At 42.1% G+C, this 15,871-nt stretch overlaps 1 protein-coding gene across 10 annotated transcripts in view; it reads right to left on the bottom strand.

Moving 5' to 3' along the window:
• The window catches only part of CNTRL (centriolin), a 90,400-nt gene that overhangs the window by 1,758 nt on the left and 72,771 nt on the right, over nucleotides 1-15,871 (bottom strand). For 9 of the 10 annotated variants that reach the window (XM_044265010.1, XM_044265008.1, XM_044265007.1 and 6 more), the window contains 13 exons: nucleotides 15,393-15,557; nucleotides 14,510-14,669; nucleotides 12,774-12,889; nucleotides 12,474-12,691; nucleotides 9,859-10,016; nucleotides 7,891-7,964; nucleotides 6,552-6,740; nucleotides 5,898-6,123; nucleotides 4,226-4,431; nucleotides 2,912-3,052; nucleotides 2,075-2,347; nucleotides 1,849-1,911; nucleotides 386-592 (listed from right to left, as the gene is read on the bottom strand). In XM_044265010.1, coding sequence (XP_044120945.1) covers nucleotides 386-592; nucleotides 1,849-1,911; nucleotides 2,075-2,347; nucleotides 2,912-3,052; nucleotides 4,226-4,431; nucleotides 5,898-6,123; nucleotides 6,552-6,740; nucleotides 7,891-7,964; nucleotides 9,859-10,016; nucleotides 12,474-12,691; nucleotides 12,774-12,889; nucleotides 14,510-14,669; nucleotides 15,393-15,557 — 2,196 coding nt within the window. The remainder of the gene's footprint in view (nucleotides 1-385; nucleotides 593-1,848; nucleotides 1,912-2,074; nucleotides 2,348-2,911; nucleotides 3,053-4,225; nucleotides 4,432-5,897; nucleotides 6,124-6,551; nucleotides 6,741-7,890; nucleotides 7,965-9,858; nucleotides 10,017-12,473; nucleotides 12,692-12,773; nucleotides 12,890-14,509; nucleotides 14,670-15,392; nucleotides 15,558-15,871) is intronic. The other variant, XM_044265011.1, reaches the window with a different exon arrangement.

The following is a 15,871-nucleotide window of genomic DNA, read 5'->3' on the forward strand; positions in this document are numbered from 1 at the left end:
AATAGAAGGCACAGCCAGGCATCCTTTCCTGAGATGCAGGGAGATGGACAGACTAAACTAAGACTTAAGCTGGCAGCACAGCCTAAATGCTCTACGGATGGAGTAGAGAACAAGGAAATCCAGCAATGGAGCTCATCAGGAGAATTCCCTATATCCCTGACGGCTCATCCAGCCTCCAATTTCAGGCCATTCCCTAAGCCATCACCTTGTCCTCCTCCTAGATCTACCAACCAACCCATTCCATTTTCCTAGGGACCAGTTTTGAAAGCAAATCTGTCTTCAGTTTTCCAGAGACCTGAAGGTGGCATTTGAGGCATTCTGAGTCTCCACTATATAGATTAGGGACCCCAAAGCTTCTCATGTCTACAACAGCACATACTCTTACCTGGCTTGGTCCAGGTTGAGAGTCCTCAGCCAGGGAAGATTCTAACTGAGACAGACCAGGTGACGATGTAGAGTCTCTAGAAGTGCTGGTGACCAATTCCCCTAAAGCATCCACTTGTCTTCTCAAGCTGTGTAACGTGCCCTCTGTCTGCCGCTTCCCCTTAATTAGCACTTCTGCTTGCTTGGACATACAGTGTCGAAGCTGGGCCTGAAAGCATTACGGTAAAATGTAGGGTTTTACACAGAAGAAATGTACTCCATAGCTTCCTCATGCTTAACACTGATGGGCCGATCTGATTATCATAAAGTAGGAATGGCTGCTGAAAATGCCTTTGTCCTAAAAAAATAAAATAAACGTAGAAAGTGCTGGTGGCTTCTCTCTGTGCGTAGAACTTGTACCATGCTGTGCTGTCATTAACTGGGCCTTCTGCTCAGTTCTCTCCCTTACAACAATACTTAGGATTTTTGCATCCCTGGCCTCCCCGTTAAGTTATGATTCCTTCTCTCCCTTTCCTTTTTTTTTTTTTTCCTTCTTCTCTCCCTTTCCTGCCCAGACTTAGCAGAAGACTGGTTTATACTTGCTATCTTCAGTGCCTCTCAGTGCATTCAGTCTTCAACCCCACGCTACTTTCTGGCTTGCCCCCCTGCTGTTTCTTTCAAAGGATTCTCCAAGTCTACAGCATTTCTGTCCAACAGAACTTTCTGTGATGATGGGAATGTTCTGTATCTGTGCTGTCAAATATAGCAGCCACTCAGTAGTGGCTATCGAGTCCCTAAAACTGTGGCAACTGAAGAACTTTTAACCTAATAGAATTCATTTAATTTAAGTAGCCACATGTGGCTGGAAGCTGTTGGACGTCAAGGACCTCCATTCCCTCAACACAGTGCATGGCTCCCTCCCGGTTCATGCTGTGTATGGAGCCTTTCTCCAAACACATTCTGCCCTCTCATTCTATCTTCCTCTCATTTTTCCAACTCCCACCTGTACTGTTAACCCCCAAATCTTTAGGTCAATGCTGATTGCTAAATCCTAAACTCTTTGAAAGCTGCCTATGGAGATCAGCCCTGGATGTCTCACAGGCCTCAAGATTCCACATGTTCTGAGCCAAACAACTTTCTGTCTGACACCCAAAGCCAATCTTTCCCCCAACCACTGGTCTATGAGCCTCTTGTTTATCACTGTATCTCTATTTTCTGTCCCAGGTCCTTAGGTTCTGTCAGTTTTAGCTGAGGCAAAGAAACATAGCATTACCCAGAACACTGGGCTTAACTCCACAATTCATGGTTTGATTGCTAACCCTGCCACTTACTGTGTGACACCAACTTCTCTTAGGCTTCCGCCACGTAATCTAGAAAGCTGCTCATGCCGTAACAGGGGGAATGGCAGCAGTATGTGGTGAAAAGCAATTTCCCACTGTCCTCAACATGCCAACCATCTCATACTGTACTGTTTTAAAGGGCAACCTTGAGTCGATCTTCACGGTGACGCAGTCTCTCTCGGAGCGCTTCTCCACGCCACTGTTCATCCTTTTTCAGAGGGAAAGGGAAACATCAGAGTCCCCAAACGTTGCTAGCCTTTCCCTCCTCCAGCCTTCCCCAAGTTCCACATGTATTTTTCAGCTTATCTGGGGGGAGGTGGGAACAAATTATCTTCTAACAAAGCCCAAAGAGCAGCAGGATATATACTTACCATTATGTGAGTCTGGGAAAAATTCAATTTTTCTTCAAAAGGTGATGGTCTCTCACTCACAGTGAATGGAAAGTTCTCTTTCAAGCTTTCTAACCCTCCTTCTAGGTTTTCATTCCTTTCCAAAATAGCCTCCAGATCTGCTGGTAGTTCTGGGAGAAACTGGTTGAGATTCCTCAGGCTTGTTCTGATTTCATCTTTTACCTCAGATTTAAGCGTTTGCATTGCGTCACTGATTTCCATCTGTCTTCTTTCCAGATCTTTTTGGTTTGTCATCTGAAGAGTGAGAGTCAGATTTGAGTGGGTAACTTTTGGGCCCTACTTGGAATTGAACTGCTTAATGTGTCATGTACTTAATGGAACTTTCCACGTAGGATTAGACTCTCCCAGTCTAAGTGTGAACTGCTCTGAGCCTGGTTACACCACGGGGTATCAGAGGTTTCTGCTGGGTCATTTCTTCCTTCCTAGGCATTTGGGTCTTCTGGACTTGTTTCTGACATAAAATCTAACATTTCAACACAGCTCTTTGGAACATGATAAAATTTCATGCTGAAGAACTGCTATTTTTCTTTCAAAAACACAAGATGCTGAACTTAAGGGGATTTTAAAAGTATATTTTGAACAAATGCTTTTCTCTTATAGAGGTGCATTTCTAAATTTTAAGACTAAAAAAACAGATTTGATTTAAAGGACATTCTTATAATCAGCTTTCATAATTTCCAAAAAGAAATACTCCTATTAAAAGAGCTACCTGAGAAACAAAAACTGCCCAATGGGGAGTGAGCATGTCTACCGGGCCTTCTCTGCTTCGGGCAGCCAGCAGGGGCTCCCGGCACGCACCTGTTTCTTGAGCTCTGTGTACTCATGCTGCATCTGGTTGAGCTCCTTCATCAGGCGCCTGGCCCGCTCGTGGTTGTCCTGGGCCACCTGTTCGATTGTTGCCATCTCTTTCTGCATGCAGCTGTTCTCTTGCTTTTGCTCCTAGTGCAGGAGGAAGGACATGGCTGGGCTCTGGCACATGGAGCTGTGCACTGCTGCCTTACACACTCACTAGCTCTGTAAGTCCGTTTCCCATTGGGGTTCTAGCTGTAACGTGGGGATAACACTACCGGCCTTTAGAGGCTGTGGTAGAGCTACAGTACATAGGTGGTCAGAGTCTGTTATCTGTTAGCCCAAAGTCTGAATCCTAGCTCTGCAACATTACCTTTGATAATATGTTCCTTTCCTTTCCTGAGCCTCCATTACTGCAACAGGAACAACAGTCATCCTCACAGAGTTACCCGGAGGATGAAAACCTAGACCCCTCCATGTTATCTTTACAGTCGTGCTGCCGATCACTAGTGGTAAGCGTGTCACTCTCTGGGAAACACCCATTTCCCACCCTCTGGGAAACACACACCCATTCACATCCATCAGCTCCTCCAGAGAGTGTCAGAAAATCCATTCCTGTGACAGTCTCTACCACTGCTCATCTGCCTCCACCCAAAATAAACCACTGTGGACTTAGAGTATCCCCCCCCCATTTTTTTTCAAAAAGACTTTTATTTATTTGATAGAGAAAAACAGTGAGAGAGGGAACACAAGCAGGGGGAGTGGGAGAGGGAGAAGCAGGCCTCCCACCAAGTAGGGAGCTCAATGCGGGGCTCAGCCCCAGAACCCTGAGATCATGACCTGAGCTGAAGGCAGCTGCCTAACGACTGAGCCATTCGGGCGCCCCTCACCTCCCCAAATTTTATCCCAAATAGATTTCAGGGATAAAAGCATGGCAGACTGAGCTCCTTGCTTTAAGGAAAATTAAAGCTAATCTGACTAAAAAGGGCAGGATGAGAAAAATCTGTGAGCAGTGACTGCAGATGGGCAAACATGTTAAGCCGTTTCCCCCCCAGATTGCTGCAGCCCCTGTCAGTGGAGGTGTGAGCTGAGGCTCCTTGCTGAGAGTGTTCTCTGCTTCGTGTTGACACTGTCTGTTCGGCTTCTCGAGGGCTACAGCCCACTATCAGCTTCAAGATCACACTGTGCATCAATACACACAAAACAGTTGCGTTAGGAACTGGGCTGCCAGATAATTTGTTTTCTCCACACCAAAGCAGCGTTTTAGTCTAAAAATGTAAATGTGGTGCTTCCTCATGAGCTGCCAGGGCAGTGGGTACTCACCAGAAGGTTCTTCTCCAGCTGGCTCCGCTGGATCTTCAGTGCTTCCTTCAGGCTGGCAACCTGCTTCTCGGCTTTCTTTCTTTCTGTCAAGAACTGGTTCCGTAAGAGGCTGAAGTCTGCCCTCATAGAGTCTGTCTCTTTTTGGAGAGCCTGCAGCTCACTTGACTTTTCCAGTAACTGCTGTTCCCGTTCTGAAAGCTGCCGTTCTGAAATGAGCATTTTTAGTAGTTTAGGCGGAGGCCCTGGTCCAGCTATGGGCAGGTAGGGAAATGCCATCCACTCGGGCATCACTGGATCTTCCGAATCCCCCCGACCCACATCCGAGGCCCAGGTAAAAGCCCTAACGAAGGTGCCTCCTGACAAAACTGGGCCCTAGAGGGTTGGATTCCAAAGTGACAGACGGCTGTTGTCTTCCCTTTATCAGGGACCAGTGAGAACAAACAGCAATCCTGAGGGGCAGGAGACATGGAAATAGATGGCTGAAGTGCTTCTTATAAACCTGGGTTTTAATAAAGGGAGTGCACACATACTTCTTCACGGGAGGCAACGCGGTGGAAACAACATGGGATCTGGAGTGGCATAAGCCCTATTTTATACAGGAGGAGCCTACTTCCTGGTGTTCCATGGGAATCTTATATGCAAATGCATAGTGCACATTAAGTACTCAATAAATAATGCTTACAAAGAACAATGACAGTTAAAATCGATTTTTCTACCCACACTCTGGAGTAACACCCTGTCCAGATTTCACTTTCACATGTCAGGTGTGGTCAGACTCAGCACATATGTTTAGTTAAGTTTCATTTTCACAACGAAATGGCTGGTCTAGGGCACCTGGGTGGCTCATTCGGTTAAGCGTCTGCCTTCAGTTCAGGTCATGATCCCAGAGTCCTGGGGTCGAGTCCCATATGGGGCTACCTGCTCAGCAGGGAGCCTGCTTCTCCCTCTGCTTGTGCTGTCTCTCTCTCAAATAAATAAAATCTTTAAAAGAAAAAAGAAAATAAAGAAGCGGCTGGTCTGGATGTAATCGAGAGTTGGGGAGGAAGGAGTAATAACCCTTTCACCAAGTTCACCAGAGAACATTTTCTGACCATTGTTAAACCCTGAAGCCTAAGAAAGAAAAAAATCACTTATTGCTGTGGGAACGATCATTTATCCTGGATTTCCATGTCATTGTCATTGATACATGGCTCAAGAGAGCGCAAACAGACCCAAAAGCAAATACCTGTATTTTGACACCATTCCCTATGACAAATTTGGACACAAGTAGAACTGTTGATAATTGTTTTTTGATTGGGTGAGATGAAATGGATCATCATTTCCAAAGCTCAAAACAGTGTACTTCACAGAAAGCCTTCAGAGTGCCTTCTGGAACTTCTTTGCCTTAACATCTCTCTGCCTTGAGGCACCATTCTTGAAGTAGGCAGTACAGTCGAATAAAAAGACTACACAGTCTCAGGATCAACTCCCATCTCCATAAAGACAAATGCCTGTGTCTCTGAGCCTGCTGTCACCTCTCCTGGGGCTAGCAGGATCCAACGGGGCGTCTCCTTGCCACTATGCACCTCCTGACCCCTTCTGGGCCGTGGCCGGGCTCTGGGTCTCCTCTACACACCTGGCAAGACAACCAGTGCTGCCCCCCTCCCAAAGCGCCGTGTTTGGGAACACATACTGGTCTGGGAGAGCGTTTTCTCCAGGGTCTCGCTGCTCCTCTCCTCTTCCTGCAAGGTCCTCACACGCTCCTCAGCCAAGAGCAGCTTTGAGAGCACCTGGTCCAGCTTGCCTTTCTGCTCGCCCAACTCCCTTTCCAGCTGCTGCTGCTGCTCCTTCAGAGCCACTTTACTGGCTTCTAACTTTTTTTCTTCACATTCTTGCTCTTTCTGGAGTCTCTGAAACATCTTAATAGAGAACAAACAGTCATGATATAACAAATACACTATATCTCAGATGAGGGAACCTTCGCGGACACTAGCCAGGTTCCAGCTCCAGAGAAAGTAGGAAACAGCCCAGTGAGAGACAGTGAGTTCCCTCTACAGAGGTGAATCGTGCTGGGACTGGAAAACTATTTGGCCACCACGCGAGGAAAGGATTCACGCGGCCAGTGGCATGGGGCCAGCAAGATTCTTTACAGGACCCATGTTCTGTGGTCTTAATGGTCCAAATATTAATACCGAGAGAGCAAAACGCTGGTGTAAAATCCTCCTGGTTACACAGGGGGGTTAAGGGAACTAGTCCTATGGGCGATCCTTCACAGCTTTGGCTGGGAGAAGCTCACCCAAGTGACAAAGTGTTTTTTTTTTTTTGTAAAATCATAAATGTGTAGTACCATTTCTTGCTGGGCTAGCTTAGCCTTGTTTTCTTCAATCTCGTTCCGAAGCTCTTGAAGCTGTTGCTGCTTTGTCTCCCCTTCTTTCCGGCAGTCTTCAGTCTTCTTCATCCATTCACCGATATCATTCTCGAGCCTGGTCTGTTCACTGAGCAGCATGTCCTTACGCTGGGTGGTGTGAAGCACGTCCTTTACGTGAAAGAACAAATGGAAACTACTAATAAAGCCATCTGCCCTAGGGCTGGCAAATGCCCCTCCTGAGATCCAGCAAGTCTGACAAAATAAACATGAAAGTCCCACATCATTTATTCTCTCAACAAACTTATTTAAAGCACCCAGGATGCAATTTAATCATCAGCTTTCCTCTTTTTAGTGTCTAAGAAGAGGACAGAAGATGTCACAACCTAAGAGACCCAGTTCTTCTGAACTTCAGCTGCTTCATCACTGAGGTGGGAATAAACAACACCCACCTCACAAGATTGCTAAGAAGATTAAGGAGCGCTGTGACTAAGGCTTAATTCTCATTGAAAATAAACCTAAAGTCATGGTTTTGTTACTATTTGAAATATTTATGTGGGTTGAAAAGCTCAGAAAATAATTTCTTATTTATGTAAGGAATCCAAATTAAACTTTTTTGAGAAATTTATTATATATATATTTTTTAGAAATTTACTGTATTTTTAACAACACAGAAAATACTCATTAGAGCCTACTGTGTAATAATTTTTAAAAGATGGAATACTTCAAGTTTTACATCTTAGATTACTAAAGACAGATGGAAGAAATCAGATGTCCAATCAAACCCCCTAGTTTACATAGTGGAAACTGAGACCCAGAACTTGCTTGAGATTCTCTGAAACTGAAATTACTGCACTATTTTCATAGGATGACAATTATCTTTAAGACTATCCAAAGTAGAAGGGTCAAGAATCAGCTTTACTGAACATCTGACAAGATGGAGGCCCAGGTACTCTGAAATTGGCAGTTACCCTGCTGCTCAGAGTAACCAAATCTGAGCCAAGCTGTGCGGACCTTATCTATGCCAAGAGTAAGAGATGGTTCATCTGGTGCCTGAAGCCCCTAAAGGGCCTGGCTGAGCGTTTTAGGCTCTGTTCTAGCCACCATCTTCCTTATTATCTTTGAGTAAAACTTTGAAAATAAATGAGAAAACCACTGCTCTGCATCAAAAGTTTTGTGTATATGTGCTTGTGTCTTAAAAATGGCCCTATGGAACCTGCTGGTATGAAAAGGAACCAACCTACTTGATTTGTCTTTTATTTTAACCAACTGTCTGCATACCCTCAGGATACTACTAGAAGATTATATTTGTTAACCTTACCTGTTTTGCTAGGTTCAAATGGTCTTGGACATCCGCTAGTTCCTTCTGTAGTGAGTTTACTGCTTCTTGTTTTTCTACAGAAATAACATTTACATAATATAAATATATTTGTATGCATTTCCCCAATTCCCATCAGCCCCCCAAAAAGTAGAGTGGAAGTGAATATAAACTCATTTCTGTTAAGTGTATGGCTATGCATTTACTTATCAAAAGGTCAAAAGAATGAGTTAATACGCACAACCTGTATCTGGGCTTGGAGCTCAGGTTTTTTTTAAAGATTTTATTTATTTATTTGACAGAGAGAAATCACAAGCAGATGGAGAGGCAGGCAGAGAGAGAGAGAGGGAAGCAGGCTCCCTGCTGAGCAGAGAGCCCGATGCGGGACTTGATCCCAGGACCCTGAGATCATGACCTGAGCCGAAGGCAGAGGCTTAACCCACTGAGCCACCCAGGCGCCCCGGAGCTCAGGTTTTTAGATTTACATGTTCAAAACCTCATAATAAAAAAATGTATAGTTAATACCTAGTGTTGACAACGTGCATGGTTTAAAAAGGAATACCTTCTACATTGCTGGGAGAAATGTAAATTTGGTACAATCTTAAAGGGAGATAATTTGGGAATAGATTTTATATGTGTGCTGGCTTTGTCACTTGCTAGCTCTATGACCTTGAGGAAATCACAGAAAACTAAGCTTACATTTTCTCCTCTGTAAATGGGTGAAAGAATTTCTATCATAAAAATGTTATAAGGATTAAATGAAATGCACATAAAATACTTGAATCGTGTCTGAGACACAGTAAGTGCTTAACAAGTATAAGTACGTTGTTAGCTAGACTTACTTGGTAATTTCTAATCATGGATGTTAAACAAAGTTTTGATAATAAAGGTATTATCTGCATCTTTCTTTTTTGTTTTAAAACTACACACACACACACACACACATACCCCAAGGAAAAATCTGGAAGGATATTCACCACACTGTTAATAGGAATTACCTCTGAGGGGTGAGGTCAATAGTCCTTTTTAGTTCATCTTTTTGTGTGTTTTTAAATCGTTCTTTAAGGAACATGAACTATTTTTTTAAAAAACAGCATTACTGAGATATAATTCACATACCAAGCATTTCACCCATTTTAAAGTGTGCAATTCACTGGCTTTAAGTATATTCATAAAGTCATGCAAACATCACTACAATCTAATTTTAGAACATTTCTGTCACTTCTAAAATAAATCCCATGCCCATGAGTTATTTCTATAATAAGAAAAGGAAACAAAAGAAGAACCCTTGAGGTGGGACCAAGGGGCAAAGATGGTTTCCATCTCGAATGGACAAGTGTTGGACAGCCAGGGTCAGTCCCCATGGAGATGATCTTTGGTAACATATTCCTTCTGAGGAATAGCTGAGGTCTGGTTTTGTTTTTCAAGACTGCTTCAGCAAGAGGTGAAAAAGAGAAGAGGCTATGGAAACCCCTCTGATTCCAGACACGCTGATGGAAGAGAGCCAGCAGGAAACCCTCCCAGAAGAATGGGCCTTGTCCTCCCCCAACGGCTGGTGGATGAGGAAGGTCAATGTCTGCTCTAAGAAGCAAACAACTGAACAGACACATTCATGGCAGAGGGCTGACCACGCTGGACTGACTGTGTACGCCTCAACAAGGACAGCTCTGTGTCCTCACAGATGAGTGAGGGCGCGCTGGGAGTTCCCCACCCAGGGATCTGGCGTGGCTGACATGCAGCTCCATACATGCACATACGTGTGTCCCTATCTTCTCTGCATAGTTTGCAAAAGTATTAATATAGTTTTAATAAGGAAATATTTTTAGGTTACAAAACCTGACTTCTCCTCTTTGTATAATTAAACTCCAAATCTGGAAGAAAATAAAAGGCTGTATATTCAGAGAAAAGAAAACCTAACCAAAGGAAGGACACCCTGCCCTCCCCCGCCACCGCGGAGGGGCAGCTTCATACCTTGTAGCTGCTGCTGCACTGCTCCCAGGTCTTTATGCAGTGAGAGCTTCTCTCTGTTAAGTCGGTCCAGCTCCTGCTGCAGCTTTCTGACATCCAATTCCAACCTTTCTAAGTTTGCCTGCTCCATTCTGCTATCGTCTTCTGCAGCTGCTAAAACCCTACCGCGCAAGCAGAGTCAGTGAGACTATTGAACATAAAACGTCCAACCGTGCACAAGACACAGCCAAGGAACACTGTTATCCTTTCACTGGATGGTTATAGACTATGAATGATTATAAACCTTAACACTCTTCTGGGGCGCCTGGGTGGCTCAGTGGGTTAAGCCGTTGCCTTCAGCTCGGGTCATGATCTTGGGGTCCTGGGATCGAGCCCCGCGTCGGGCTCTCTCCTCGGCGGGGAGCCTGCTTCCCTTCCTCTCTCTCTGCCTGCCTTTCTGCCTACTTGTGATCTCTGTCAAATAAATAAATAAATAATCTTTAAAACAAAACAAAACAAAACAAAAAAAACCTTAACACTCTTCAACTCATTTCCAAAAGACATCTTATTTTCAGCTTTCTAAAACACGAGGTTTTTTTGAAAAGTGACTCACTAAAGTTTTAGAAAAATCAGGATAACAACAGGGACAACACTCAGAATTCCCCAAATCTCACAATTAAAATAGCTAGCTAGCTTCTGATAAGTTAGAAAACAGGAAACACAACTGTGCGATAGGATTTGTCCAAAAAACCTGCTTTCTTTTACACGACCAGAGTCCTATAGTGAGGGCTGGTTTCTGTCTGGCTTCTGTCACTGTGAGGTGTACCCATGCTGCTGTGTGTGTCAGTACTGCATTCCCTTCTTCTCTCTCTCTCTCTTTTTTAAAGATTTTTACTTATTTATTTATTTATTTGAGAGAGAGAGAAAGAATGAGAGGGGAGAAGGTCAGAGGGAGAAGCAGACTCCCCATGGAGCTGGGAGCCCGATGCGGGACTCGATCCCAGGACTCCAGGATCATGACCTGAGCCGAAGGCAGTTGCTTAACCCACTGAGCCACCCAGGCGGCCCCTGCATTCCCTTCTTATTGCCAAATAGTACTCCAGGATATGGATACACAGTCATTTGTCTAGCCATTCACCAGCTGATGGACATTTAGGTTGTTTCCAGGTTTTGGCTGTTTTAAATAAAGCTGCTACGAACATTAAAGTACATCATTCTTTGTATGTACACACACTTTCACTTCTCATGAATAAATATCGAGGAGTAGAATGGTAGCTCTTCTGGCCAATATAGGTAAGAGTTTTTAAGTAACTGCCAAATTATTCTCCAAAGTGGTCTAACATTTTTACACTTCTACCAATTGTGTATGAAAGTTCCATGTCATTTGGTATGATCAGTCTTTAATTTTAGCCTTTCTAATAGGTACGTAGTGTTATCTCATCGTGGTTTTAATTTGCATCTTCCTAATGGTTAATGATGAGGAACATCTTTTTTATGTATTTATTTGCCATCCATTCATCTTCTTAAGTGAAATGTCTGCTCAAATCGTTTGCCCATTTGAAAAACTGGTTTGTTTGTTTTCTCATTATTGAATTATGAGTTCTTTGTATATACATGCTCTGGGTACAAGTCCTTTTTTGAAAATACATGGTTGCAAAGATTCTTCTCCCAGTCTGTGACATGTCTTTTCATTATCTTGACAGTGTCTTGAGGAGAAGTCTTGATTTTGATGACGTTCAATTTTACCAATTTATTCTTTTATGGACCATGCTTTGGATGTCCTATCTAGGAAATTCTGCCTAACCCAAGGTCACAAAGGTTTTTTTTCCCATGTTTTCTCCTAGAAGTTTTAAATATTTAGGTTTCACATTTATGTTTATGGTCCATTTTGAGGTAATTTTTATGAATATGGGTGTGGGCTGAAGTTCATTTTTGGGGTTTTGAATATGCAATCATTTCAGCAATATTTTTTGAAAAGACCGTCTCTCCTCTACTGAAAAAGATGCCTTTGCATCTTTATCAAAACCATTTGTCCACACATCTGTGCACTTACTTTTGGACTTTCTATTCTGTTCCACTGATTGCTTTTTCTGTCTTTATACCAGTATCGTAGTGTTTTGATCACCATGGCTGTATACTGTTTTGAAATCAGGTAGTGTTAGCCCTAAACTTTTGTTCTTCACGGTTGTTTTGGTGTCACAGCTAAAGTTTTAGATCCTAGTCCATGTCCATCCTGTGCATTTCCACATGAATTTCAGAACCTGATTGTCAATTTCTATTTTGAAAGCCTGTTGGGATTTTGACTGGGATTGTTCTGAATCTATAGATCGGTTTGAGGAGAACCGAATCTTAACAATATTGCCTTTCCGTCCACAAACAGGTATCTCTCCACTCAGCTACATCTTCTAGCATTTGTTATTTTACCTAAAAAAATCCACAACAGGTTATTTTAAAATGTGCTTTGGAAAAAGAAAAGCCTAAAAGGAAATCCACCCAGAAATGCTGTTGGTGAGCTGTACTGTGATACTGAGTTCGTGGAGTACTTTCTTTTCTCCATTTCCATTCCCTTTTTATAGTGTGTTTATTATGCTTTAGTCTTCAGGAAGGGACCTAGCAAGCTTATTGGGTTTTGCTCTCACCGTTTAGTCTGTGCCAACTTCTTTTCCCAGCTATCCTGTTTTTCTTCAAGATCTTCCCTTTCTTTGCACAGAGACTCAATACACGACTGCAATGCTCGGGTCTCAGCAGTCATCCGCTCTACTTCCCGTCTGTCCCTCTCGAGGAGCTGTTTCTGCCACTCTATCTCCCCTTTCTGTTGCAGGGCTGTCTGCTGCAGATTCTCTAACGCCAGTCTCTCCTAAAACAGATAAAAGCGGACTCACACATGCTCAAAGAGAAAGACTGCAATTGGCTAAGGGTAAAACGGCTTTGTTTATTACCTCTAGCACTTCAACCCGAGTTTTCTCTAACTCAGACACCTTTTGGTCATGCTGTAGCTTCAAACCTTGCAGCTCATTGTTTTCAAGTTGCAACATGTCCAGAATATTCTTTAGTTCTAAGAGAAACAGAGCATGATCCATGCTATTAAATGTAGTTGAAAACATTTACAAAATAATGCTGCTGATACAACAAATAATAGGTCATCAAAACATATCTATTATGCTGAATTAATGGAGCTAATTGTGTTTTTAAAAAGATTTTATTTACCTGAAAGAGAGAAGGCAAAAGAGAAAGAGAGAGAGAGGCGTGCACACAAAAGGGGATAGGAGCAGAGGGAGAAACAGACTCCTCATTGAGCAGGGAGTCTAGAAGCACAGCTCAATCTCAGGACCCTGAGACTATGACCTGAGCCAAAGTCAGAGGCTTATCCAACTGAGCCACTGAGGCACCCTGGAGCTAACTGTTTTAATGGAAAAAAAAAAAAAAATCCTTTTAAATACTGCTAAACATTAACTTGTTAAATTTTGTTAAAAACATTTTAACAAAAACATTAACAAAGTTCTAGTTTCAAGAGCAATTACCTCATCTAAATGAATTTTAGTCAAAATAAATGGGTAAAATGTTAAAATACATAAGCTGAGATTCGAATAACAATTTTTTATCTTTTTTTAAAAAATATTTTATTTATTTATTTGACAGAAAAAGATCACAAGTAGGCAGAGTGGCAGGCAGAGAGAGAGGAAGGGAAGCAGGCTCCCTGCTGAGCAGAGAGCCCAATGTGGGACTCGATCCCAGAACCTTGGGATCATGACCTGAGATGAAGGCAGAGGCTTTAACCCACTGAGCCACCCAGGCGCCCCAACAATTTTTTATCTTTTAAAATACAGATTTTCAAAATAATATGTAGATTTTCAAGTATTAACTCTCTTTTCTGATTATACAGATATTTGCTCACTATGGAAAATTTCAAGAAAAAAAGAAACACATGAAAACCCATTATTATCCCACCATCCAAAGATGATCACTACAGCAATAGCAATTTGATTTATTTCCTTCCAGGAGTGTGTGCACACACATGCACATTATCTTCCAAATAAATTGGAATTATACTCTATATTCAGTTTTATATCTATTTTTTCAGTCTTCATTCCGTAAATTGGAATTATGCTCTATATTCAGTTTTATATCTATTCTTTCAGCCTTCCCATCAGCATTTTTTGCATGCCATTAAATGCTTAAAATATGGCTTTTAGATTGGCCAAATTTCCAAATTTCATTATAAATTTTGCTACAAGTAACCAACTCAGGTAGCTTAATTTGTGAAACAAGGAAAGTCTTACTAAGTAAATACAATACTGCTATAAGGTATATAAATGCTTCCTTTCTCTCAGTAACTAGAAATGGGCTAAATGGTTCAATAGGCATGAATTTTCAGATTTGAAACATTGCAGGACTGGTCCAATTTTCTCTGTCAAATAGCCTGTTAAGGGTTCTTCCTTCTCCACACCCTGGTCAGTAATTATAATGACTACTATGCTCTTAAATAAACTTTATCAGTAAACTTTTGAATGGCAGAAAATACTGTATTCCTTTTACAATACTGCTTTTCTTTGCTCATCTATAACAAAGCTGAACTTTAAAGAAGTTTATTCCACCATTTGTATTTTTTTCTGTGATCTCGAATAGAGGTATTTCCAAACTCCAACTTTATATGATTGCTTTCCTTTAAACTTACCAATTTTATGTTTAGACATTTGTCCTAAAACTACCTGAAGATTTTCTTCCTCTTTTTCAATTTCCTGCTTTATGAATGCAAGTTGAGTTTTTTTTTCACTAATCTGGACATTCAGTTCTCCTTTCTGAAAACTGAGTTCTTCCAGAAGAGATTTTACTTCCTGTGCCAAAAAAAAAAAAGTCAACTCCACTTTACAAAATTATGAATAGAAATTACACTGAAATCAATTTTTTTATTAACTATCTCATTTCATAAAAATTCTAATCTGGAAACAAGTTCAGTTTTGCCTTTTATGTCAAGAAGAGCACTGTATTCTATTTTACACCAACATATTTCTGTATAATAGAAGTAAGAAAGTCACACATTACCTTCATTTAAAATGCATAAGCAGTATTTACTCTGTGTAAGGCAATTTGTCATAGAAAGAAAAGGCTGAATCTGGTACGTCTCCTGCCCTCAGGAGTCTGAACACCTTGAGGAGATTTAGGCAAGGAGTACAAACATGATCATGAAAGGCTAAGATGCCCTAGGAAATGTGCAGAGTGCCCCCAAACTCAGGAGACAGAGAAAACTCCTTCCAAGGTAAAGGAAAAGTCAGGGAAGTCTTCTTAGAGGCATATCAAGCTGAACCATGAAAAATGGGTAGGATCTGAACATTCACAAAAAAATTCCTGGAGAAAAAATGGTATGAGAAAAGGCATAGTGGCAGAGGGAGCTACCCACACAGAGCCCAGATACTTAACACCACATCAAACTGATGCTACAGAAGGGTCCAGATTCAGGAATTTATATTTGCATTCGGAGGGGAAACCAATGAAAATATCTCAGAATAAATCTCCAACATCATCCTAGGACTTTTGAGAAAACCTAGTGAAAAACACACCCGAATGTGATTGCACTTCTCAGTTACTTCGGTTTCTCCCAGTCTCAGAGCTTCCTGGAGGTCAGCTTTGGCCTGGACCAGGCTATCCTGGAGGAGATGCAGCTCTTCCTTTTTATGCCCTACCTGCCTGTCCAAGACGGCCATCTCCTGCTGCTGACCCGACACCTGCATTAAAGAAAAGGGAAGAATGCAAAGCTTGTCAAAGGCCATGCAACCTTCAGGGCTTGCTATGATGGAGAATATCCAGTCCAGCTAACAGTTGTGGGGGAAATTAGGAACTAGCCTAATTGTAATTATCCCAGCTACATGAGTCAGGAGGGCCAGGCCAGGGGTGCATGCACAAAATGCCTGATAAAGATCCTGAGCTCATCTACATAAAGGCACCCAAAGCACAACAAAAATAACAATATAATAATAATGATTATCCCTCAGCTTATGGTTTTCAAAACACGTGTCTATACCTTATTCCATTTAACAAC

This window comes from Neovison vison, chromosome 9 (genome assembly GCF_020171115.1).
Source record: "Neovison vison isolate M4711 chromosome 9, ASM_NN_V1, whole genome shotgun sequence".
Classification (NCBI taxonomy): domain Eukaryota; kingdom Metazoa; phylum Chordata; class Mammalia; order Carnivora; family Mustelidae; genus Neogale; species Neogale vison.